Source organism: Pelecanus crispus, chromosome 4 (assembly GCF_030463565.1).
Source record: "Pelecanus crispus isolate bPelCri1 chromosome 4, bPelCri1.pri, whole genome shotgun sequence".
NCBI lineage: Eukaryota > Metazoa > Chordata > Aves > Pelecaniformes > Pelecanidae > Pelecanus > Pelecanus crispus.
The window spans coordinates 42,699,887-42,725,802 of NC_134646.1; the positions used below are offsets into that span (position 1 = coordinate 42,699,887).

At 37.1% G+C, this 25,916-nt stretch overlaps 1 protein-coding gene across 2 annotated transcripts in view; it reads left to right on the forward strand.

Moving 5' to 3' along the window:
• Positions 1-25,916, forward strand: part of TLL1 (tolloid like 1) — a 135,449-nt gene that overhangs the window by 64,535 nt on the left and 44,998 nt on the right. The window contains exons 4-9 of one of the 2 annotated variants that reach the window (XM_075708918.1): positions 625-777; positions 3,373-3,490; positions 13,178-13,356; positions 14,999-15,104; positions 18,043-18,167; positions 25,275-25,390. In XM_075708918.1, the coding sequence (XP_075565033.1) occupies positions 625-777; positions 3,373-3,490; positions 13,178-13,356; positions 14,999-15,104; positions 18,043-18,167; positions 25,275-25,390 (797 nt within the window). Of the gene's footprint in view, positions 1-624; positions 778-3,372; positions 3,491-13,177; positions 13,357-14,998; positions 15,118-18,042; positions 18,168-25,274; positions 25,391-25,916 lie in introns of those variants that run through there. The other variant, XM_075708919.1, reaches the window with a different exon arrangement.

Consider the following 25,916-nt stretch of genomic DNA (forward strand, 5'->3'; position numbering starts at 1 on the left):
CTAATAGTTACAGGTGATGGAGAGGCAGGAAGGGAGAAATGATCCTCTCTGACTTTTTCCATGTGTATACAACTTTGCAAATAATTTATCTATTTTTCCCTTGTAATTTGTGATAATAAAAGCCAATCTAATACTTTAAGGGCTTCTTTCTGTCCAGTGCCTTAAGGATGCTCATGCACTTGCTTTTTCCAGATCTTGCAATAAAAATGAAAGGGACAGTGAATGCCTTGATTACTTTGGGTCTGGCCAAAGTCTTTCCTCCTTTGCTGGAAAAATCCTAATTTGTTTAAAGAAAAAAAATACACAGGGAGTATGATTTTTTTAAAAAAATATTTTTTAGTTATTATTATTAAATGAGCAAATTTACATGAAATTATGCAATGTGCCTTCAAGTTGATAAATATATGCACAAATTGTCACTCTAAATATGTTTGAAAAATGAAGATTTAGACTCTTCATTTCAAACATTTCTCAGAAAACTAAGTAATGATAGACTGTTGCATAACAGTAATGTCCTACTTTTAAAGGGCATAAAGAAATAATCTGACTTTGACCTGCTGGAAAATAATTGTTCTCTTTTTTGTGTGTGTGTGATCTCATTCAGTGTTTTAATTATCGTTACAGGCTTTGAGCAAAATAATACATCTAAAGGAAGAACTACTGTAAAATTCTCAGGGAAAAATGAAAAAAACCGGTTTCCCAGAGCTGCTACATCACGAACAGAAAGAATATGGCCAGGGGGTGTCATTCCATATGTAATAGGTGGAAATTTCACTGGTAAGTTTTGTGCTTTGCTTCAGGAGAAGGGATTTTTTTAATTGTAAGTCAAGTCATACTATGGAAGTCAATAGAAGGGTTTCTGTTGGATCAGGCCTGAAGTACATCTGTTCTGAAAATATTAGTCATAATTCAAAAAATTGTTCCCAAAGGCAAGCTATGAAAATGTATAGTTATGTTTTAGAAAGGGAAGGCTCTTTTTCTTTTCCTAATATTTCTTGTTGCATGTTTGTTTTCAAGAGCCTAAGTAACAGAATATCATGAAATCTGTTTTTTAAAAAATGCAGGATATTTAGCACAAGACTATAACTAATTTAACTGTTGTGATGTATTCTGCTAAACTGATTTCACTCAACAAACTGACTCAAATGTGTTTTGTAATTCCTCGGTTTCGTTTTCAGATGGGTACATACAGACATTATATATGACAAGAAGAAAGGCTGACTTCAAAATATATAGAATTCTTAGCAGAAAACTGTAGAAAAAGTTTCAAACATTTGTTATCCCTGAAAAATGTAAATGGGTCAATATCAATGTGGATGTAAGAGGTAATTTGAAACAAAAAAGGAGGGAGGAAAGCAAAGATGGATTGGAAAAATATGTAGTAACATCTTCTTTATTGTGCACAATAATACAGAGAACCAAAAGAAACATGCAAATGGTCACACATTGTATGCATACAGAGAAACCAGAATTATTCCTTTCAAATTTACAGCTACAGTCAAACTTCTAGTTTGGGTATTTACATAGTACTATACCAAGTGTGACCTTTGCATTAGGATTACCATCTTCTGAAGTAATGGAAGTAAAGTAAATTAAAGCCTATCATGTTAAACATTTTACCTTATTCATAACGAAAGATAAATTCTAAAGCTTGGCAAACACTGCTTAAAGATAAAAGAAAAGGGCAAGATGGGATGAAATAACCTTTAATTTTTAGGATCCTGACATGATTTGAACTTGCTGGTTTTTATGTACTTTGAGGTTTTGTTGTCTTGAAGTTTAAAAAAAAGTTTTGTTTTTTTTTTTATTTTTTAAATTATCTTATGCTGTAACATGCATCTTCATAAAAGTCTGCAAGGTGGATGTGTTTCTGCTAGCAAATTCATGCCAAGTCATAGCATTCTTTGTAGATTTCCAGCTGTATTCTCAGATGCTGCCTCTAAGTTAATAAGCCTTGTCTTTTGTCAGGCAATGAAATCACATTGCTGTACTACCTGAAGTAGTGTATAGTAGCTGGCTTTGTGTTCTGTGGTGAGAAGCTGGCTGGGCTGCTTCTGTTTCTAGAGCATGGCTTTGATAGTTTCTGAATGTGTTTCTCATTTTTAAAGCAAATATCTATGTATGCTTAGTATTGTACCAAATTAAGAATTTCCCCCTTTTGGTGGATCATTTCATTTCTGAAAGGTTTTGTCCTGATTTAGCCCCAGCCGGCAGCTAAGCACCACGCAGCCGCTCACTCGCTCCCCCTGCCCCGATGGGATGGGGGAGAGAATCGGAGGAGTAAGAGTGAGAAACACTCCTGGGTTGAGATAAGAACAGTTTAACAATTGAAATAAAGTAAAATACTAATGATAATAATAACAATATAATAATAAATAATATACAAAGCAAGTGATGCACAATGCAATTGCTCACCACCCGCCGACTGATACCCAGACAGTTCCCGAGCAGCGATTGCTGCTCCCCAGCCAACCCCCCCCAGCTTATATACTGAGCATGACATCATATGGTATGGAATAGCCCTTTGGTCAGTTTGGATCAAGTATTCTGGCTGTGCCTCCTCCCAGTTTCTTGTGCACCTGGCAGAGCATGGGAAGCTGAAAAGTCCTTGACCAGCATAAGCAGTACTTAGCAACAACTAAAGCATCAGCGTGTTATCAACATTCTTCTCCTACTAAATCCAAAACACAGCATAATGCCCGCTACTAAGAAGAAAATTAACTCTATGCCAGCCAAAACCAGGACAGGTTTTGATGTAAAGAAGTGGAAACTGGTTCCTGTTCAAGAGAGCATTATTAAAATCAAATGCCTTGACTGGTATGCATGTTTACATGGCTTAGGTTGAATTGATCTCCAGATTTGAAGGCTGTAGGGTTTTTTTTTCTTTTTTTTTTTTTTTTTTTTTTTTTTTTCCTTCTCACTAGATAGCTAGGATCCAGGGTTCCCCAATTTTCTTGTTTATTTTTTTTTAACCTTCCCCCACCACCACCACCACCAATGTGGTCCACTTGATAATTTCATCTGGGAAAATGCTTAGAAAATATTATACTAAAGCAGGCACATAAGCAGCGCTAAATTTCTTCTGCTGTCTTCCTCTGGTGTAACATAGCTGTGCTTTTTATTGCAGGTTTTATGTTTGCTAGAGTGCGTCAGACACTTACGGTCCCCTTGCAGGCAGATATGTTATGATGAGCTGATGGTCTGAGTATTCCTTTAATTGGAGTCTGGCAGTCTATGGGACTGCTGGGACACAGGACTTCACGATCCAGTGACTCCTTCCAGGCCTATATTCGTGGTATTAATATCTGATTTTAAGGAACAAGACACAGTTAGAAAAGTCTCTTATTTCATCTCATACAATTATTCTTCCAGGCACCCAGCGCGCCATGTTCAAACAAGCGATGCGGCACTGGGAAAAGTACACTTGCGTTACATTTATCGAACGAAGCGATGAAGAAAGTTATATTGTATTTACATACAGACCATGTGGGTAAGTATGTATGGTAACAGATACTTGTGCTTTCAATGGTTAGCCATGTTTGTCATCTTTGCAGTTATAAGTGAATACATACTTCACAGGAAAATGAACAGTTACTGTATTTAAATCACACATGTGTTCTGTTTGGCTTTAGTTTCATTGAAAGCAGTATGTATAGTAGCTTTTTGAAGTTATGCCTCTTTTGTCTATTTCTAGATAAAATGGTGTTACTGTATATACACAGACATGAGACTTTTATATTTGGCTTTCTGTCATGCTTTTAATATTTATGTGTATTGTTGTAAAGGTATTTCAGGCTTATTGTTTGTTTATTCTTAGCTTTCGCCGTGTCACATGTTTACCGCTGAATTATGGATAGACATCTATCCCATACTCCTTTTCCAGCTTAATTGTTGTTAATTGTAATTTTAACTCTTCTATTGTTAGACTGTCCTTGCCCAGATTGGTTTAACCACCAAATTCATGACCATTTTGCGAATTCCTTCTTCCAGGTCACTGATGTGTAAAAGTGAACAAAACATGTTTTATAGCTAATCACTGCAGCTTTCCATTAATCACTGTGTTCCATCTCAGATTTCTGCTCATAAATGCCTCAGTCAGCTATGTTTGTTATTTATTCCACTCATAATTCTTAATTTTATATACTGGTCAGTGAAATTCCTGAGTGTACCATGTTCATTTTCCAAGAGCGCTCACTACCTGTGGAAATAGTGTAGTTCTGATAGTCAGCTTCTGTTTGGGTTGTAGTCTCCACAGTGAACAGCTCTCTGTCCTGCTTACTTCCTGATCAATGAACACTTTCCATGCCTGCTTTTGAATTTTTATGGGATAGGGTTGTGAAAAGAAGTTTTGGGACCTCCTTGCATTGTAGGAGTGATGCTGAATGTACTTAATTACAGCCCATAAAATTACATGTAGACTTATCTGTTTAAATTACTCCTGACATTCTTCTTAAGACACAGGGCAACGTAATAAAACCCACTCCTAGGCTTTTTTAAGAAAGGCATCACCTTTGCCTTGGAACGTCTCTGAGCCACAGATCCTTGCAGTCAGGGAGCTTATTCTACAGGAGCACCTGTAAACTTGCCTGTCATGTTCTTCTGCTCCTGTAGGTCTGCTGTAGAGCCCTGTTAGAAACAGTGTCAAATGAAATGGACTTTTGTTCTGACCCAGCATGGCTATTATTTTAGTTAACGATGCAACTCGTAAGATAGGATTCAGGGATGCTGACCTACAGCTGGAAGAGAAATGGGAAGCAGAGAATAATCATGATGGTTCCGTGCACTCACAGAGGTAGAAAGTGATGTGAAATTTAACAGAAGAGTGTGAAAGATATGTGGTCTCCAGCACTTTAGAAAGAGAAGTATGGGGATATCTACAGAGATCTCGGTTTTGTGAAAAGTAAATTCTACAACCTCAAAGTGCCCAAAGGCAAATGACAGAAGATCTCTCCAGCCAAAGCACTGTTTCTTAGGCTGGCTGATGCTTCATGAAATCAAGTCACTTCAGGGTGAAGGCTGGATTATAACCAATTGGAACCAGAAGGCTAGAATATACTCAATATCTAACTTCAAAATCACCATTGTCCTTTACAGTTAATGTTTTATTGGTGGGCACTTTACAAATCACACATAATTTACAAAGGCTGTAAAAAGTTTAAAATAAAAACAAGGAAGAGTGTGGCTATGAACAGTCCACCAGTGATGAAAAAAACAGGCTAAACAGAAGGGGCAGTTGAATGACTTTTTCTGGGGTCCTGAATCCATAAGCCATTTCAGGAAGAGCCAGATAAATAGGAATGTATCTTCTCTGAGTGAATAGGAACCACTGTGCGCTAACCACCAGCATACAGTGCTGATGCAGGATTTTCCATGGAAAGAGCCCAGAAAAAAGTGACACCAAACCATCTGCAAACACTTTCTGCTACATGGCCAATCGCATTGAAATTAATCTCAGTTCTTTCCCACAGCACCCTGCTGTGTTGGTTTGTTAGCACATTGTGTCGTTATTGTTTGCAGTACCATGGCAGCTAACATTCACACATGAGGGAGACTTTATTGCACTTAGCACTGTTCAAATTAAAAACTAAATGATAAACCCTGCCCCAAAGAGCACGCAGTCAAAACATAAGATGTTTAATGAAAGTGGATACAGTCGTGTATGTGGAAATTCAGGTGGCAATATCTACAAACATCTCGGATGACAGAGTTAGCAGACTAGCAAGTGAAGTGTTTTTGAGCCTTTGTAAACATTAAGGATATTTGGAAGGAGTGTAATGCATTACTTCTTGCAGCAGTTCATGGGAAGCTCATCCCAGAAGGGCAGTGATGAAAAAAGCATATTTGAAATATAGCAGCTGGCTATCAGAGATACATGACCTTCCTAAAGTTGAGAGTTTATATATCAGCAACGAATGAGAGTTAAGTTTTGATTATCATAGAGCCATAGGACTGCAAGGGATCTCAGAAAGATGTCTAATGTATTCTTAAGACAGAGACAGCTATACCTATGTCATTGCTCATATATGCTTGTCTAACTTGTTTCTAAAAACCTGAAAAAATGAATACTTCACAGCCTGCTAGGAACTACATTGCTTCAGTATTTTTAATATGAGAAATTTAAGAAGTCAGGGGCACTAGTTTCGGTCATAGCTAAAACAGGTATTTCTTGCTGCAGTTAAAGTACATTAACTTTTTTTCCTGCTCACCATGGCCATAGAAAATAAATTATTCCTCTTCTTTTTTTGAAGGAATCTATTAGATACTTTGAGACTGTTGTTATGTCCACCCTTGGTTCTCTTTTCTTTCAGGCTAGGAAAAGCCTAATTCATATAGTCTTTCCTGGTAAGTCATGTTTTCTAGGCTTTTGGCCACATTGTTATTCTTTTTGAAATTCTTTTCAACTAGTCCACATCCTTCTTGAAATTGAGGGTCCAAAAGTAGGATGTGTTTGTCCAGATCAACCATTACTTCTGCTGAGCCAATGCTAGAGCTAATTCATACATCTTGTAGTCTCTCCTTCCACTTAGGTACCTAAGCATGATGCCTCCCTGTTTCTCAACAACTGCCATGTTTGACTCGTGGTTGATCAGGATGTGACTCTAAATAAAGTGCCAGAGTTCCTTCAACACCACTGATACCCCATCACTGGTTTCAGTGTGTGCCATGTTTTGCACATCTCAGGACAGCAAATAATGCCATATTTCCCTTTGCAGATCTCTTCTTTAATCTGTTACAGTTGCTATCAGTTCCAGACTTGTCTTCACGGTATTTAGCAGTCTTTTCTCAGACTGCAAGTTTAAGGAGCATCATCTCTATCTTCATTTTATACAATATTCCAACCAGCTTTATACTCTCCTTTATATCATGGTCTCCAGTTTGCTTATGGACAGCTTGTGTGGAAAAATGTCAAAAGCTTTACAGCTGGATCCCTCCTTCACATCAGAATAATTTCATCTGTTGCAGTCTTAAATTATAATTAGTCATCATGTCTTGTTTATTTAACCTGATTTTGAGAACAGTTAATTATTGAAACGTTGTTTCTCAGTACAGCTGAAGCACTTAGTAGTTTGAAATTTTGTAATTGCTGGTAGTCGTTTGTACCCATTAGCTGCAGATGTGAGAATAAGAATGTAGTATTAAGATAATAGTGTTCATGATTCTTCTACCGAAGCAGTGTACGTTGGCATTAGTGTCTATTACAGCAAATATTTACGCAGCTACTTGATTGGGGCAAGTAAAACTAATCTGTAAACAGGTTCAAAACACTCTTTGTTCACTACTGCTTCTCTGTCCTTATGTTTCTTCCTATCTGATAGGAAATGCCTCAAGACACAGTCAGTATACTTCTCTGTATGCAAAGCCAACAAAGGGGTCAGGCAACTGGAATGGCCTCTAGTCACATTCTCTTAATAAATATTACTGAGTACAAGATCAAGCTTCTTCTTAAATAGTGAGACAAAAAAAGAACAATTAGTCATATTGTTCTGGCATCTCAGCATGCCTTTGATCTGACTTTGTGGCAATTTTTGTTCTCTACCAGAAGACTTAAGTGCTTTTTATGACAAACTGTAGATGACTTATTACAATCACTGCTGTATCCTCTTGTATGGGTATTTGACAAAGCTGTCTGAGATACAGGAAAATCAGATCTCTTTCATGTGCTTCTCCAAACATTGTAGACTGAACAGCTTCTGAATGTTTTAATGGTTTTTGAAATTGCTAGTATATTAAATAGACATTGCAGGCATGTTCTTAAAGTTGCCTGAGGTACACTTTTTCAGCATTCTTTAGCTTTAAGAAGGATTACATGTTATAAAAGGTGCTCAATCACTTTTATGGAATGAGAAGAAATTCAGAGTTGTACTAAATACTGTGTGGCATTAGGGATGACTCATGCTCTCAGGTGGTAATAAACTCTAGCAGCTGGCACTCTTCCTGCCCACAGCAGCTGACACAGCTTCTCTGATGGTTGTAGTGTGGCCTGCAGGATGGGTGTGACCAAGGTGCAGGTAACCAGCTGCCATAGTCTAAACCACAGGGCATTAGCATAAACTGAATGAGGGGTGATTTATGTTAATACACTGGGATAGGCAGCTGTTAACTGAGGAATGGAGTCAGCTGGCTGTTTGTCATATTGGGACAGTCATCTCCGTTGAGCAGGTGAAGAAGCAGTAGCCACTTCTGCCATTGCAACAGGTCCTCTTAGGACAGTGAATCAGAACATTTGGTAACTACAACTATATTGATCCCTGACAATAAGCAAATTCACCAAGCCAGGTCATAGCCAATATCTCCTTCGTACAGAGTGAGTTATATTTGTGATTGAAAAAGGTGTTTTTTCACCAAGAAAAAAACCCCTCTGCTTCTTGAGTGAGACTTTGTTCATTAATTTTGTGAACTACTTTCTCTTGCTTTGTGATGATATGCAGTCCTAGTGTGCTTATGAAGTTCTGCAGTTTTTCATCCACAACTTCATGCAATGAGTGCTGTGGCAAGCTGATGCTGTGGTCTGTGACGATTTTTATATTATCGTGTTTTGAAAAGTGCAGCATTTTAAAGAAGTGCAACATTGACCCACCCTCATTCTCTTGTCCTTCATATTAATTTAAGAGCATTTTTGACAGTACCTGTACTACTTAAAAGAATGAGCATATTGTTCCAGCCATTTTACTTTCTCTCTGTCATTTGTTTCTCTTTACTCACCATCATTGATCAGCTAGACTGATTAAATGGAATTAGAGATTCATAAATAGTTACTGTCTCCAACTGCTGTCTGATGCAATAAAGATTTAAGAGATGAGGAGCTTTAAAGGCTGCCAGTTGACTCCATTTAAGGCACATGACAAGTGCTCATACAGCAGAGAGGTCTTGGCCTTTTGCCAAACACACCTGGGGTCAAACCCATGATATTGCAAATTAATTTCTTTCATAGATTTTGTAAAATTTATTTTAGTTTTCCTTACCCTTTGACTCAGTGCAGTTGTTGAAGTGATCAGAATCTTGTAGCTTAATTGGATGAATCTGGTGTGCTTGACATGGCACTCAACCTAGCAAATCCTAATGACCCTCTATGAGTGTACACTGCTGCTCTTACTTTAAGACTTGGTGTTAATTCTGATTTTCTTTGGTGTGTGAAGAAACACTCAATAAATTTGTTTATAATTTCTGGGAAGTACTTGAAATTTGTCAAATAACCAGTGTAAGGGAATTACCATACTCATCAGTCAACAGCGTCTGGGGCTGTGTGAAGAGAAGGTGCAGCTGGTGGCTCAAGCGAAGCAGTCATCCCTCTCTGCTTGCCACTTGCTAGGTCACAGGTAGACCCTACATTCAGTTGTGGGCCCCCAGCATGAGAAAAGTATTAATAACCTGGAAGGACTTAAGCACAAGACTGCCAAGGTGCTTGGGAGCTGGAGCACTTGCCCTATGAGGAGATACTGAGGGTCTAGGGTTTGCTCAGTTGGAGAACAGGTGGCTTCAGGGGGCACCCAGCAGCAGCCCCCAGTTTTTACAGGGAGGGCAACAAGAACAGGAAGCCAGGCTCTTTACAATGGTACTTGGTGGAAGAACACAAGGCAACAGGCATAAGCTGAAGAAAGAGAAAATCAGACTGGATATAAGGAATACATTTTTCACAGTGTGGACAGCCACGCACTGGAGCAGGTTATTCAGGGTGGCTGTGCTGTCTCCTTGGAGGTTTTCAAGACCTCACTGGATAAAGAACTGAGCAACCCTGGTCTGACTTCATATCTGACCCCGCTTTGAGCAGAAAGTTGGAGACCTCTAGAAGTCCCTTCCAACCTTCATTATGTATGAATAAGTGGAATTTTATCCATATTTTGTAGTCTGTAATGTGAATTTTCACAGATTGCACACATTTTATACTTTTCTAGTTTTAAAACAACCATCAGGCATTGTCAGTGCATTTTTTCTCTTTGCACAAGTTAAGGTCAGTATTGCATAATTGCCATAATGATGTACATGACCTTAACATAGGTAGGAAGCCCTAACCCACCAAGTTCACCTAATATGGAAATGGTGGCATGCTTTCACAGAATGTGGATTACTTCCTCCAATTGATTTTTATGTTTTCTACCGCGACTTCCTGTAGACTGTCAAAGCAAGTGCCACATCTTAGTCCTTACTTCAAAGTGTTCAAAGATAAGGAACAATGTTTTCTAAAAGACTTGAAATCTGGGACCTAGGAATTGTGTTTCACAAATTTATTCAGTATATATAACACAACTGCCTATGACAGTGAATTGGGAATTCTGTACTGAGGACAGAAGGTCTTTAATGGCTTATTAAATGAATAAACTTTTCTGAGAATGAAGAGTTACTGCAAATTCTACTACCTTTGGCTCAGAGTACAAAGTATGTACTCCAGCATTCCCTCTCTAATTGGATGGGACAGTAAATAACACTGTGTAGGAGGTTTAAAAAGGGGCGGGGGGGAACAACAACCACCACCAACAAAAAAACCCCGAACCTTTTTAAGGATCTGAACACTTTTCTCCCCAGGGTGAGCACGAGTGAATGAGTGTATGAACTGTGGTAATTTCCTTATTGCACAATAGAAACATATTCAGATAGTTGAGTTACTAGTGAAAGATAAGAACCCGGGTAAAAATGATATTGAAAATATCTGTAGTGCTTTAATTATGTTTGCATATTCACCTGTAGCTATGATATTTATTCTGCAAACATGCAGTGTGAAAAATACGTTAAGCAAAACCATGTCAGCGTGTCAGGTGCAAAGGTGAAATCCACTGTGGAATCATGAGATTAAATGATGTAACTGCTCTAAATTTTTATTTTAATCTTATTTCTGCTATCTGTTGTTCCTTTTTATCACCTGTGCTTTATTTTCAGGGCACACTTTAAGGTAGTTTTTCCATTACTATTGTTTATATCAATGTTTATAATAATATTTCTATATCATAAATATTGTAAATAGTAATTTTGTGTTAATACAGTTTATATAGAGTGAGGAAAATACACAGAGCAAAGCACAGGTGTTCTTTCTTTTGCTGTGGTATGAAACAGAGCACATAAGCCTGCAACATTCACAATGGTATGGAATTATAGCAGGGACTCTAAATTGCCATTGTTTTTATTTGCCTACATTGAAGAGAGCTGTCAAGGGAAGACACCTTAAGAAATTAATTAAACATGATACTGCACAACTCTAGCTGCAGCATTGAGCCTAATTTGTTGCTTTGAGTGCTTTGACCTAAAAGGTGATTCACACCTATCCTTGGAACCAAGGAAGAAACGAGTTAACATATTTTGAGGGTAGGACTTGAGAAGCAGTTGAGATAGCAAGTAATGATTGTAATGTGAACAATAATTTTTCCCAACAGTATTTTCAAGGTAGTTTCAAAATTCTTGACACAACTCTCCTAGGCTGTAGTAGTAATATCTTCATCTATAAAGTAACTTGTGTGGCCTTTATGACTTTATGATTTTACTATAATTTTTTGGTATATCTATCCTTGATTTTAACCATTAGTGCAAAACCAGCATATGCTTACTAAGAACAGGTATTGTGAACTAAAATGCCATTGCTGTACTTCTCTAATATTCATATTTTAAAATTCTAGTTGTATTAGACACTAACAAAAATCAATGAAGATTACCAACCAAGACTGACTGACCAGCCAGCTAACCAAAATGAAAAGTCTTTTTGCCACCACAAAACCTGAAAAGGGGAAACAAGCAAATGTCTGTAGAATTTAATCTGCTATTGGTATTGCTCCCATAGCTGCTCTTCCTTTATTGCCCACAGAGGCATTTGAAGGATAGGATCATTCTCCACACTAGCATCGACCTCCTCAAGGACCAAATATATTCTGTTATGTAAATGTTGCATCAGAAAACTTGGGGTTTTTTTTGAAAAAAAGGGGGAGGAGGGAGAGGGTGGAGGTGATCTGCTCAGTACAATTCCATTCCACCTGACAGACTGCCGAATTTACAGAGCAGAGACTGGAAATCAGGCTTTTGTTAGCGAATATAGTGCTGACTTCAAATATCTAAGATCTTCAGAGGTGACAGAGAATCAGCTTATGAAACCTGAAATTGTCTTCCATTTTGGTAGGATTTGCTTTGTTTTCCTTTCTCTCCTTTTGCTAGCTTGGTTAGCAGACTTTTTTTTCCTAACCAAAAAGCAGTCATCTGGGATAAATGCTGACAGTATGAATGCTGAAAAGGGCATCTCTATTCCATAAGTTTACATTGGAATCGTGGAATTGCAGTGGAACAGGAATGAAACATGAGAGCAGTTGTGAAGTGGGGTGGGTTGGTTTTTTTTTTGGTTGTTTGTATTGGGTTTTTTCTTGTGACTGGGACTTAAGGTTCCTATTACAAGAAAACAGGAGTGGGAGAAAAAAACCAGTTCACACATATCTAGAGCATTCAGCATCCTAATACACTGTTATTGCAAATGACATTGTATATCACCCATAGCCAGAGAAACAAAAAAAGAGGAGAGATTGCACAGTGGCATCACAGGATTCCACATCTCATTCAGGATATCTTCCTTCTGTATTTTCAACTGCATGCGAAGTGAATCTTTTAAAGGACTACTATTTCACTTGTATCATTTCTGCACCCTTTATAGATGGAACTAATGAAGTAGGGTGACTTTTCAGATCAAAATAAAGCAGTCTTATCAGAACTGAATGACCAAGAGTCTGGTGAGTGCTGTCAAGACACACAGCAGAAGTATGGCACAGAAGAAACCTTGCCTTTGGTTCTTCCTCTGCATGCCTCTTGAGTGTGCGTGGGCAAGAAAGTGGTGATATGTATGGGTGAGATGGTACTTCCAGTCACCTTTATTGCTGCTTTGGGTGAAAAGAAGTTCCTGTGTCATTCTGAGATACAAGGCCACAAGTGACAATTCTGTTGGTCACAGCTAGCATCTTTTAAGAAGACCTTGAATTAAAAACAAAACAAAACAAAACCACAACAACTTGTGTCCTTTGTTAGGTATTCTGAATAATAAGTTATTCTTGCACTAGAGGTAGAGTTTGTGAGACTGCAGAAATTGCATAGTGCATTGTTCTGTTGATTTTTTTTTTTTTTAATATAATATTCTCTCATATTTTAACTGAATTTCCTATATGGTTTGTAGAGTTATGCATGAAAACTTTCATCTGTGTTTGTATTTTAATTACAGGTGCTGTTCTTATGTGGGCCGAAGGGGAAATGGTCCTCAGGCTATATCTATTGGCAAGAACTGTGATAAATTTGGTATAGTTGTCCATGAGTTGGGTCATGTGATAGGTTTTTGGCACGAACATACACGACCAGACCGTGATGACCATGTCACCATTATTAGAGAAAATATCCAGCCTGGTGAGATATTCTGATAAGTATTTTGGAAAAAAAAAAAAAAGTCTGTTTATTTTTGGTGTTTCCTTCATCTGCTCAACTCTCTTTAAAACTGAATGCTGAATAGCAGAAATGAACTGAAGAGCGGAAATGAGCATTTATGGCTGCTATTCCTCTTAGCTAGACTGATCTCAAGCTAACTCACAAATGAAATACTGCATCTGAATTATAATCTTTTCTAAAGATCTGGTCATGTAGCAAGTCATTAAATTATATTGGCTAGAAGGAGAGAAATAGTAATTATGTTCAAAAACTTTGAAGGAAGCCGTTGCTTTTAAAGCCCTTTAGAAGTCATGTTTCTGTGCTTGAGAAAGGGCTTTTCTTTTGTACTCTTTATTGAATGATAAGTAGAAACATGTCAGTAGCTTTTTAGCTGCCTAAGAGGTTTAGACCTGGAAGGTAAGCTGAGGACTTTGAATCTGTGACAAAGATGGGCGCTCTTCCCATCGTTTCCAAATTACTCATTCCCTACAGAGTGTGCTGCTTTAGCCAGTGGCCTTGGCATTGTTGAGACAAAGCATCTGAGGAACCTGAGAACTTTAAACTGTGACTGTCATCTCTTTGTCAGTCTAGCTGTTGTGCCCACACTTGCGTTGTGTGGGCAAGGTGGGAGGGAACGAGGCATGTTTCATTTGCAATGTTCGTAAATGTGCATGGTATTTGTGAAACACTGATTTTTGATTAATGGGAATTATCTGCTCAACAAGGGGTGAAATCAGAAATTGTCCAATGATAGCTTGGAGTATTTGTTGGTTCCTATAGAAAATGTTTTAAAACAAAATAAATTTTAGATGCAATAAATCTTTGCCACCTCAGTTAGGACTTGGAAGATGACTGGCAGCTGATACACACTCCCACAAGTTTCTGGCTGAAACCACTTCTTGTGCTGTGGCATGAACCTGAGGATCACTAAATGGGATCAGGAAGTCATGACCACCAAGACATTTGGGTTTTGTTATATTATGCAAATAGTGTTGGTTAATAACGTTAATGCCACTGCAGTTTCTTTTGCAAGACACCAATGGGAATATGAATTGGAGTAAGGAGAGCTTTGCATCTCTTAATACACTGATTAGGACAAAGAACTTCTGGTCTGGAATTATGAACTAAGTATAATTCTTTCGTTCCTCTTCTGCTTTCGTTAAGTTGCAACAGCTGGCTCTTGAAAATATGACTTTGTAGTGTTTGTGTTGCATGGGGCCTCAGAGAATAGCCTTTGCTGAAGGAAAGTCTCTTTAGTATCCAGTCTAATGAGTCTACAATGAGGAGGGTTCTTCTGGGGTCTTTGCTGTCAAAATTATTTCTTTCTGGAATTAAGAACCAAGCCAGCAAATTTTATGGATTCTACATGAAGCACAATGTAACATGTGGGGCCTTTATGTGGGTTAGGTGAATGAGAACAGTCTTTCAAAATGAGGAATTTGATGTGTGTTTCAGAAGACGTCTGCCCTCTTGGTTAATAAAAATCACACAGTTACTCCCAAATCGCTAAGATTTATGAATGTCAGTGAGTGATTAGGTTAGGATCTTTGTTTTTCTTTTCCTGTTTGGTTTTTATCTTCACAAAAAAGATATTAAAGAATTTCTAATTATCAATAATTCATAGGTCAAGAATACAACTTCTTGAAGATGGAGCCTGGAGAGGTGAACTCCCTTGGGGAACCATATGACTTTGACAGCATTATGCACTATGCCAGGAACACCTTCTCAAGGTTGGAGTCTCAGGTTATACCTTTTGACTTTTAATTCTATTCCTCTCTGTGAATGCCAAGAACTATGCTTTTTTAAGTATCCAAAATCACTTAAAATATCCCCTGCACTATAGTATTCTTACAGCAGCCAAAGTACAGCTTGTTTATTTTAAGTCAGAATAATTTAATTATATTTTTAAACATGTTTCATTTCTGTTCAGTTTCAAAGCAGCCTTTTGATTTTGCTTCAGTTCTTTAGAGTTTAAGATGAGATAATCTGGAAATATCATTTCTTATAATACTCACTTTCTTTTTGTCTCCACAAAAATTTGAATTTAGAAAAACCAAATGAATGAAATGGTTAGGAATTTTGTGTGTAAGATGATGTGTTCTCTTAAAGAGAAACCTCCTTTGATGCATAATGTCTGAGTAACTATGGATTATGCGAGTAGAACGTGTTATGGTATTAGGACATCTACCACGCAAGCCACAACCTTTGCTACGGATGACAGTCAACAGGAGCTGCAATCTCTTCTCTATTGTTTGTACAGGTTGTTACTGTCATCAAAACCATATAATAAGGAGTTCTGCTGGTTTTGCTCTAGCCTGTTGCAGGAGCAGACATTATGCATTCCCAACTCCATAGTAACTCACATGGGCCTTGCTCTGAATCTCTGCATGGATGTGGGGAGCTGTACAATGAGCTGTTCCCATAGGCTAGCCCTCTTCTGGAGAATAAGTGAAGGAGGATTCTTTCACCCAGTTTCCTGTTATGTTTCATACCAAGTTGCAGTTCAGCTAACTGCTCTCTGAAAATAGTAATGTAAATTAAAAGAAACCTCAAAAAACTCCAACAAAAAAATGCTAGTTTGAAAATTTATGTGCCTATTTTTTTTTTTTTTTTTTTTGTTCAATTCATGCATTTTAAGGCAAAAATGGTAGACAATCTGAGACTCTGAAATAAACTGAAGACCACCAGAAACCTCACCAGCCTTTGCAAATTTCTTAAGCTTGTTCTCCTTGGTATAAATGACATTATTATTATTAAAAAAAAAAAAAAACAAAAAACAAACAAACAACCTACCAAAGGTTGTATTTGGCATACACATAATTCACCCCTGGAAGAGCATGGGAATGAGCCACATGAGGTAGATATTAGTCACATCACTTAACCCAGTTACAGATACACTACTTTAAGGAAGAGATTATAAGAACCTGTATAAAATAGAGTAATTTAACAAGCTGGAATCCCCCAGAGTCCTAGGGCAATGACAGCAAGATAATTTGATTCGTGGGCCCTGATCTCGCCACTTTCCAAGCTGGCAAAAACTGATAGTGCCGTGAGTAGGCATGCCCTGCCCTAAGGTACAAGAGGTTGTTACCTCATACTGTTTAAAAACAACCAGCAAACTCTTGAGGTCATGTGCTGATTTGCCCTGAGTTATCTTGAGAGCATGAGTTGCGCTCAGTGTGGCATGTTGCCAGCTGTTTGTTGTTAGACTTTACTCACCTGGATAAGTAAAGAAATCACAGAACATCATAAAGTTCTAGTCGCACACAATTATGATGTTCATGCTGCATTAAAACTGTTACAGGTTGTTGCCTTATTAGAGTGCTAGGGCATTTAGGAGAGGATTGTTTTCACATTTTTCAAAATTTGGATAACATCAGTTTTTGGCTGTCCTAAAAATCAGTGGAAAATAAAATTATAATTTATAGATACAGACACTTTTTTGAAATAATAATATGCCTTATTTCTAGAAATTGAATAATGTCATAAGTAGTTTATTTCAGTGTTTAGATTAGGGTAACATCCTGAGATGGTTCTTTTTTTGCAAAGTTTCTAGTGATGCCACAAGAAAACTGACTGGGTAAAGAAAGCAGTATGTACCTGCAATACTCAAAAATGGTTCATTTATTATAATCTAAAACCCAATCTGTATTTATAAGCGGTATTTCTAATTACAAATATCCTTACTGTGTTCAGTCATTTTTGGACTTACATTATGCCTGAAAATACCAGTTTTACTTTTCAATAAAAGCCCTACAAGTAGACAAGGAAGTATTAAAAAAAAAAAAAAAACCACAAAAAACAAACAAGAGAATACAGAAACATATTCATCTGTTAACTTCCATTTTATGGGATTTGAGGGATTTTCAAATTCTGTAACATGATAATAGAACTTAGTTTTGTACCTTACTTTTTTAAAATTTGAGGCTACCAAAATGTTTTGGATCATATTTCAAACTTGGGAAGTTTTTAATAAAACTGCACATTTGGAACAAGTGTGCTTCTCAATTATGTCTAGTCATTTAGGGTAAATGTTACTAAAATCACATATGGTAAGTTGATATATTTTACTGTAAAGCAAGCAGAGGCTGGCAAGTAGACATTTATGTTTCAAAAGCAGCAGCTGCTAGAGTAGAGTTAGGTATGCTATAACATCTGACAGAAGAATGATAGGCAAGCGTGCCTGACTTTACCTACTCTTACACATGTAAGTCAGACTTTAAGACTTCTTTTAAAAACTTTGTCAGAAATAGGAACTTTGTGATTATGAATTTTGTGAGAGGGCCTAATTTATGTGGGTTTGTATAATTTTGTAATTAATTGTTTTCAATATAGCAAGAGCTTAACAGCAGTGCCTTTTTCCTCTGTAGTCTAAATAGTAGTAAGAGATTTCCCTCCTGTTGTCTAACAGAAATATAAAAGCTGATATGTTAATTGATTTACTGAAAGAAGATTCTTTTTTGATAACTTTGCTTAAAGTTTGCCAACCTGAGGAATTTTTGTGATGTGTTTTCTGTATTTAAAGTTCTGCACTTTACCCTCTTAATTATGCCAAATGTAAATTCGAGATTTACAAAATAGTATTATACATTCATAACACTCAGACAGTTTTATGCCAGAAACCTGATAGGGTTTTTTAGGGTCTATTTTTATTTTTATTTTTTTTAGGGGCATGTTTCTGGATACCATTCTCCCTTCCCGTGATGATAATGGTATACGACCTGCCATTGGCCAGCGTACTCGTCTAAGTAAAGGAGATATTGCACAGGCAAGAAAGCTGTATAGATGTCCAGGTATTGCACCACAAACAAACAAAACCCACATATTAGCAACTGTTTGACTTGTTCAAGAGGAATGATAGTTTTTTTGAGTCAGGTCCTCAGTAGTCTGTTTCCATGTTGGCAACTGACATAGGCAGTTCAAGAATTGAATCGTAAAAAAATCTTAAAGGTAAGGTCTCTGGAATGCAAAGCACTTAAGGACAGATAAACTGTATGAAACAACACTTAGTTTCATGACATTTCAGTCTTTGTTTTCCTTAGCTGTTCAAGATGATGTTTAATATCACTTCTGGTTTGTTTATTGACTGGACTCTGGTTTTATTTGAATTCAAGTAGAGTCTAGAAGCAGCAAATTAAATTATTACAATCAGCTCTGAACACGTTACCTTTTTTTAAAATTTGACAAATAACAAGCCAGGACAACTAAATTGTAAACTCTTTTATGGATGAACTGATCAAATGTTATTACAAACTTTATACAGTTGCAACAGTTACGTTTAGTATTTTAATATCTCCTGCCTAATTCTGGCATCCTGTAATTTCAATGCATATTAATGTTTTATCTCAAAATAGTGTTGTGGTAGAGTTGCTGTCTGTCTTGGAGACATAAATAGCAAGTCTGGAGTAACCCAGAGTCAACCCTGTGGTTGCTCTTTTGTGCTAGTTCTTTAAGTGCTGGCAAGGCGGTGGAAAACTCAAAGCAAAAGATTTTACTTGCTCTAGTTATAGCTGAGACCGGTTTTAACCTTTGGTATAAACTTCAGCGGTTCAGCAGTGACATCTCTCAGCCAGGATTTGCCAGCAAGGTCCTTGGGGGAGGCTAGACGTACCAGCTCTATGCCACACAGGTTTTACAGCCCTCCTGCTCCTCATGGGAATTAATGAAGTGTCAGTAACTGTTTTAAGTCAGATATATGACTACTTTTTGCCACCTGATCACTGTAGAAGGATTAAAAAGGGTTCAGGACTGAAGTGATGGAGCTGCTTCAGATTTGTATCAGCAGCCGTGGGATCTACTGAAGATCTGGGGCATCTATGTGCATTTGATGTACACTGTACAGCTGAAATATGCTTTTCCTTTGTGCTGTAAGTACACTGAATCATAACCTTCTACATACCGAGAACACTCGCAGTGTTTCTGGACCTATCAGAGGAGAAACCATTTTAACATATTTTCTTTAACAACTGTTCTTTTTGGAATAATTTTTGTTCTTTCCTTTTAGTACAGCAAGTACTTGAATAATAATGGCATTCTTCTTGGCAGCATTATTCCTAATAAGAATATGCAGAGAGCAACAATTTCAAAAACACAGAAAATATGTATATATTTTGATAAAAGACAAATTTTGGAGACGAAAATAGTCTATAGAATCAAAACCACTGTGAAAGTAGCTAGTATCTTATGACCACATTGACTTAAGAAAGAAAGAAAAAAATTAAAAATTGCAACCTAGGCTGTTTAGTGTGTATATAATACTCTAACATGCACTTTCAGTCAACTGAAAAAGGCATGATGTGCTTTTTGAGCTAGTGTTCAATAAGTTTTTCAGAGAACACGCCCTTTTCATATAATTCATGAAAATGTGTAATGATGAGTTATCATTTCTTTCAATGTCTTGAAAGTCTTGTTGAAAGTTAGTTTCACAGTATTGTAAACACACGGTTGTTCAGCAGTAGTATGAGCTGTAAAAGTAAGCTATTTTTTGCAGCACTGGTGAACACGCTTTGGAGAGGTAACAAAAATGAATGGTGGTTGCCAGATCATGCTCCTTTTCTGGCGCTTTGCTCTGGCACACTTTGGGATAAAAGACATTGGTTTTCTAGCCCTATTTAGATCAGCCAGTGCATAAAAGAAAGTGAGTTTTAAGAGAGAAAAAGGCACAAGGTTTTGCTACAAATTTTAAATGGCATACTATTTAACATGCTATTTTTTTCAGTTAATATTTTTTAATAGAAGCTGTGTAACTGAATAGCACAACACACACTTAAACATCCAATAAAGAAAGCAACTCTCTGAAAGTTGCATGGTACTTGTGATCTAATAAATTTTTCAGCAAACAGTGAGACTGAAAATTCAAACATTAAACTTTTGGTTTTATCAAAAGAATCATGATCATCATAGTATATAGCAATAAAATCCCTGACATTGTTTTTGGATGTGTGCTGTATTTCCTATTTCAGACAAAAGATGTTAATCATGATGTCTGCTTATGATAAAACAGCAGTGAATATTTCAAACATTAATAACAACTGCGTTGTTTCATGTGTTCATTTGTGTTGCCTTAAATGTAATACAAAGAAAATACAGAAAATGGTAACTTAAATCAGTATTTTCCAGAGATACACACTTCTTTGATAAAGGATTTTGTGGAATTGTCCATGTTTCATTTGGAGTTCTGGTTATTCCTGCAAGCAGTTTCTGGTCCAAGAAGCTTCCTGCATTTTCTGGGGCCTGTGAACATGAAGTTGAGCTCAGGGCTGCTGGAGAATGCAGCTGATCCGCGCAGCAGTGAGGCAGCTGAGCCTCCTGGGTTGTTTTATCTAGTCAGGATATTCAGGGTCATTATTCAGGAAAGGGCTTAGTGACCGAGAAAGAGTTTTGAGCTTGGTGAAGCCAAGGCATGAGATTTGATAACCTGTCTTTCAGCTGAGTAAGTGCCAGGACTCAACAACACAGCAACAGCAATTTTGCTTTGTTTTTAACATTTTCTTAAGATTTTTGCCAAAGGAAAACATAATTGCTGATAGGGATCTGGTACATTTTAATACTTAGTTACATAGTTACATGATATAATAATACAGAGAATGCAAGCAACTAAGTGGAGGGTCCTTCCTCTGCCAATCTTATTTTGAACTTTGAGTGTCTTGGCATTTGAGAACAGATCTTGAACTTCAAGGCTGGATGTATTACAATGATTTTCAGACTAACAGAGCAATAGAATATGTTTTCTTCTGGTGTAGCTACTAAAATTTCAACACAGGTGTACCTTTATAGTTATATATAGAAATTGTAGTAGATTTAAAATGTATATGTAGAGAATAAGAAAGAGAACTTACGGAGAAGTATATTATTAGGCAGAAAGAGAGGACAAGAAACAAGTGGTAGAGTGGGACTGAGTAACAGATGGGAAAGGAGGCTCAGACTGGCAGGAGAAGGCTGTTCAGAGGAAGAGAAGGTGGATGGAAGAAGTTCAGCAAATTTCCAAATCGCCAGGATCTGTGACAGTATGTGTGGAAGCCAGCAGATGAAGGATGCCTAGCCTGGCTGTTCTTGCTGTTCCTCAGGCTTAACTTGCTCCTGTCTCTATTAGGTTAGAGAAGAGTGTTCAAGTCAGCCTTTATTCACTACATAAGGAGGATTAAGGTTTTTAGATTAAGCCCATTTCCACATAACTATAAAGAGGAATCAAGTCAACAGTAAGACGCTGAGTTGTACTGAACTGATTTAAGTTTTTGATTTAACAAATACATTATCAGCACCAGATATTTTTAGGACTCTGTGGAAGCTATATATGTCATATATGTATAGATGTACAGACTTGGGTTTAAGTAAGTAGTATTAAAGATCTTAATTCTCTTTGGAAAAGGATAAGCTTAAATTAGCCATATGTGACAGTATGCATATGTTAGTGTTATGGACAACGGAATGAGAGTTGGTTCCCTTGGAGGGAACCTTGGTCTTGGAGGATCTGGGCGTTGTCATTCACAGATTTCACTAGAATCCTTAATGAAACTTGACCGTGTGAGTAGGCCAGCCCAGAGGGGTGCTATGCACAGACTGTGTAATTAAACAGTGCCGCAGAGTTCACTGGTAGAAATTGCTTTGTATAAGCATATAAGCATATAATCTACCTGCTGCCTGCACCTGTTGCTAATCTTTACAAGGAGAAACAAAAATATTTTCCCTTTCCTTACCATGGAAAGGCTTGTCAGAAGTCTAACCTTCTCAAGCTGTAAAACAGGTGGGAGATTGTTTCTTTGGTTGGAGTGTGTGTGTGGGGAGAGCTAAAATGGCATTTCTGCAAGTGGTCTAGCCTGGTAAGATTGGTATAGGGCATGACATTTGGGAAGGGGAAAAAAAAGCATCAGACAAAACATTGGCAATGTTAATTAGTAACGAATGAAATAAAAAATGTATGAATGCTTTATAAAGAGTGAAGTTGTAATTAGTTTCTTCTGATGTGAAATATACTAAGACTAGTTCTTAGGAAATTTAAATAAGTGGCCCTTACCACTCATTTTCCGTCTACATTTCTTTCCCAACATGGACTCCATTACTAATGCACTGTCACACAGTCAAATGTTTATAATACACCATTTTATAAACTTAATCACAAATACTGTAGTTGCCACAGTCCAATTACACAGAAAACCTTTACATTCTCTAGTGACAGAATTTTAACTGTTTCAATATACCATTGACCCAATGCAGAGGAATGTGCTTTTAAACAAGAAATGCCCAAATATCACCTTGTCTACAGCGGCTCTGGAAGCCAGCCTGGAATTCAGATCCCATAGATAATTAATTCAACTATTGATTGGTATAAACTGTTCTTGTTATAGTTCCCTTGAGTAACCAGGAATTTTAAATTAAATGGTAAATATGGTGAAAAACGTAAAGCCCAAGCATATTTTATAAATTCTAATAAAGTTAATTCTTAGTAGAAGTTATCCAATTACAATTTTTCTTATGCTTCCCTTAAATTCAGAGATATTTATGAAAATTTTGATTTGATAGAGACCTCTCAGGCATATAATATGGATATAAGTTAAATTGTTGTATTAACTAGCTTTATTCTATAATTCCTAGAAAAAAAAAAATGTTTCATGGTGCCTTTTGCAACTTAAAATCCATAGTTTTAAGGCTGTATACAACTTCTGTATATGGAACATGGAGTTATATTAATATTCTGGCCAAAATTATCCTGCACTATGTATAAGAGAGAAAAATTCTGAAACGTTTACAAAAATGTAAAGCTATTATGCTTCATTCATTGATGGGTTTACTTTTATAATGGGGTAATTTAGAGACTTTAGTAGAGTAAGGGGTAGTTACACGAGGGTCTTCCTTGTCTCCTCTTACTAATTGCAGGGCTGCATTTGAACTGATATGTTGTATGTCGCACATACTTGATAGCATTTTATTTGCTTACGTACTTCACATTATGTGGGTGTGTGCATTGCATGACTTCATAATCAATATTTGTGAGTTGAAGTTACAGTTAATTGAAAAAAATGCCATGTGAGCTGAAAAGATTGGACAAACAGCATTCCCCATCTCTCACTATGTCATCTACTCAAGGCTTGCTTAGTAACTGTACTGTTGGTGAGGTAGTTCTAGCTAGAGCAGACAGAAGGTATACTAAAGCTCAAAATATGGTTGTATACCTGGGAGAGTATGCTGATGCAGCGTAGTCTCAATGAAATCATGCTTGGGGGGAAAAACAAGAGAGGGCTCTAAAAGTGGTGAGCAGAATACTTGGATCCTCATGGATCTCCTGAGCTGTGCGTACATCTGCTGCACAGGGTGTCTCCTCTTTGGGCTCTGCTTTCCTCTACTCCTGTACAAGGCTATGATTTTACTCTTGGCCTTCTCTTAAGTGCTTTATGTATGTGTTGTATGCTACAATACAGTTCACTAGCACTGGCGGAACCTGATACAGTACTCTGCAATTTATTTAAGTTTGTATTCATTGCTGTGTTAAAAATAAATTGTGGTTAATTATGAATATACCCTTTTCACTGAAAAGGCTATGTACGGAAATAATTATTTAGCAACTGAATACCTTTTTTTGTATGTGTCATTTGCTGTGGCTGCCTGCAATTTTTTAAAGATAAAATTACATTTTTTAAATGAGGGGAGGAAAAGAATTTTTTTTTGTCCTGTTTCATTCCTAAAGGACTCAGTGACGGTGACTTTAGCCATCAAATTTTTTGGGGGTTGCACCAATCTTTCTTTTCTCTCCTCATCACAATAAACATGCAGTGTCAGAGAGCATATTTAATGCTTTGAATGTAGCTTATGCCTGATATTACACTGTAGTTGTCAGATTACATTTTAGATGCATTTTAACAAGACAGCCTTTACAGCTGTGTTTTCTGTCTTTGTCATAAACAATCTCTTCTTTTGTCCCCTTTTATTTAAAGATTTTCCAGATCATTTATAATTCATTGAGAATTTGATGATACAGTAGTTCACCTGCTGGCAGTGTTAGCACTGTAATTTGAAAGCACTGCAGATCTGATTACACTGTCAGTCATGGGATAATATTCTCAAATTCACATCTCTCGTATCACACCTGCAAAATCAGTGGGTGAAACAACTTGATTAAGGTCAGAAAAGATGACTGACTGAGGTGTGACACCCTATCAGTATTGGGTTTAGTGGCGGAGAATGACAGGAGCTCCCAGTGCTATATTTTAGTATGAAAAGAAATTATTAACCAGTCCACCAGCAGCTGGCAGCATGATTGACAGGTGAGATATGGGTGCTAAAAGCTTCAATAATAAAGAATATAAAAGACTTTGGTATTTTAGGACTCTACATTTGCTTTGCTTTATTACTCATATCTCTACAAATCACTGTTGCAGGAGATTTTGTTGAATATAGGATTTAGTTTTCTATACCAATATAAATGAGTGACTTTAGATTGGATCAGTCTCTCATGTGGGCAAAGTACTAAATTAAAAGAAACTATTGACAAAATTCCAGTATGGTGCCAATCATGCTGTGCCAGTTTTTGTTTTACTTTTGGTTTAGTTCTTAAAGGATGTGTCTAAGGGTGTGTCTAACTTCTTTTTCCACCAAAGTAAAGTTATATGTATAATTTTGCAGTTGATTGACAGCAATGACATTTTTAAGACTGCTGGAATTTTGGTTGTGTCAGCAGACAGCACGAAAGTGAAATAATTCATGGAATAAAAACATCCTGTGTAAAACGGAACGAATGTCAGACTGGCTTAAAATCATTGTTTTGAATAAATCATAAAATAACTAGTCTGTTTTCCATTCTGCATCTGCAGTGAGTTAAATGTATTCTGAGTAGGTATTGGAAAGATGCATTTTTCTCTGTTAGGCACATTCAATTTTATATTTTTACTGTATTTTGTTTCTTTCAGCCTGTGGAGAGACACTGCAGGAATCTACAGGCAACTTTTCTTCTCCAGGATTTCCAAATGGTTATCCTTCGTACACACACTGCATATGGAGAATCTCTGTGACCCCAGGGGAGAAGGTATTTTAACATTCCCTCAGCTACACACAGATACTATTTTCAAAATAAAATGTTGCTTTTCTTTAGCTTTTAATTTAAGTTTAAAGTTTGCATAATAATTGAAAACAATGGTAAGCCATAAAAAACGGGACCATGTACTATGTGCTATTGACCTGACTTTAGTCTGTGGCATTAGAACCACATCACCTATTTGGTGGCTGTCTCTGTGAAATGAAGGTGTGATTTCAATCTGCTACACATTTGCATCATGAAATCCCTTCAAAACTGGCTTCCAATTCAGTTGGTGTTTTGGTGCAGAAGTGGAAGAAGTAGTTCAGGCTCCTGAACGGTCTCTTCTCCAGCATGGGGCTCAGGCAAACTGACTGAGCTGTATGGGGCTGATAGCTGGGCTCCGCCTAAGGAAGCTCTTAGTATGTTGAATGAGATGTTTCTAAAGTGAAACAGTAATAACATGGGGTAAGGAAAGTGTCATTATAGGTGTTCCCTGGTATCAGTTCTGATGCATATACTTTTACTTTCTAGGCAT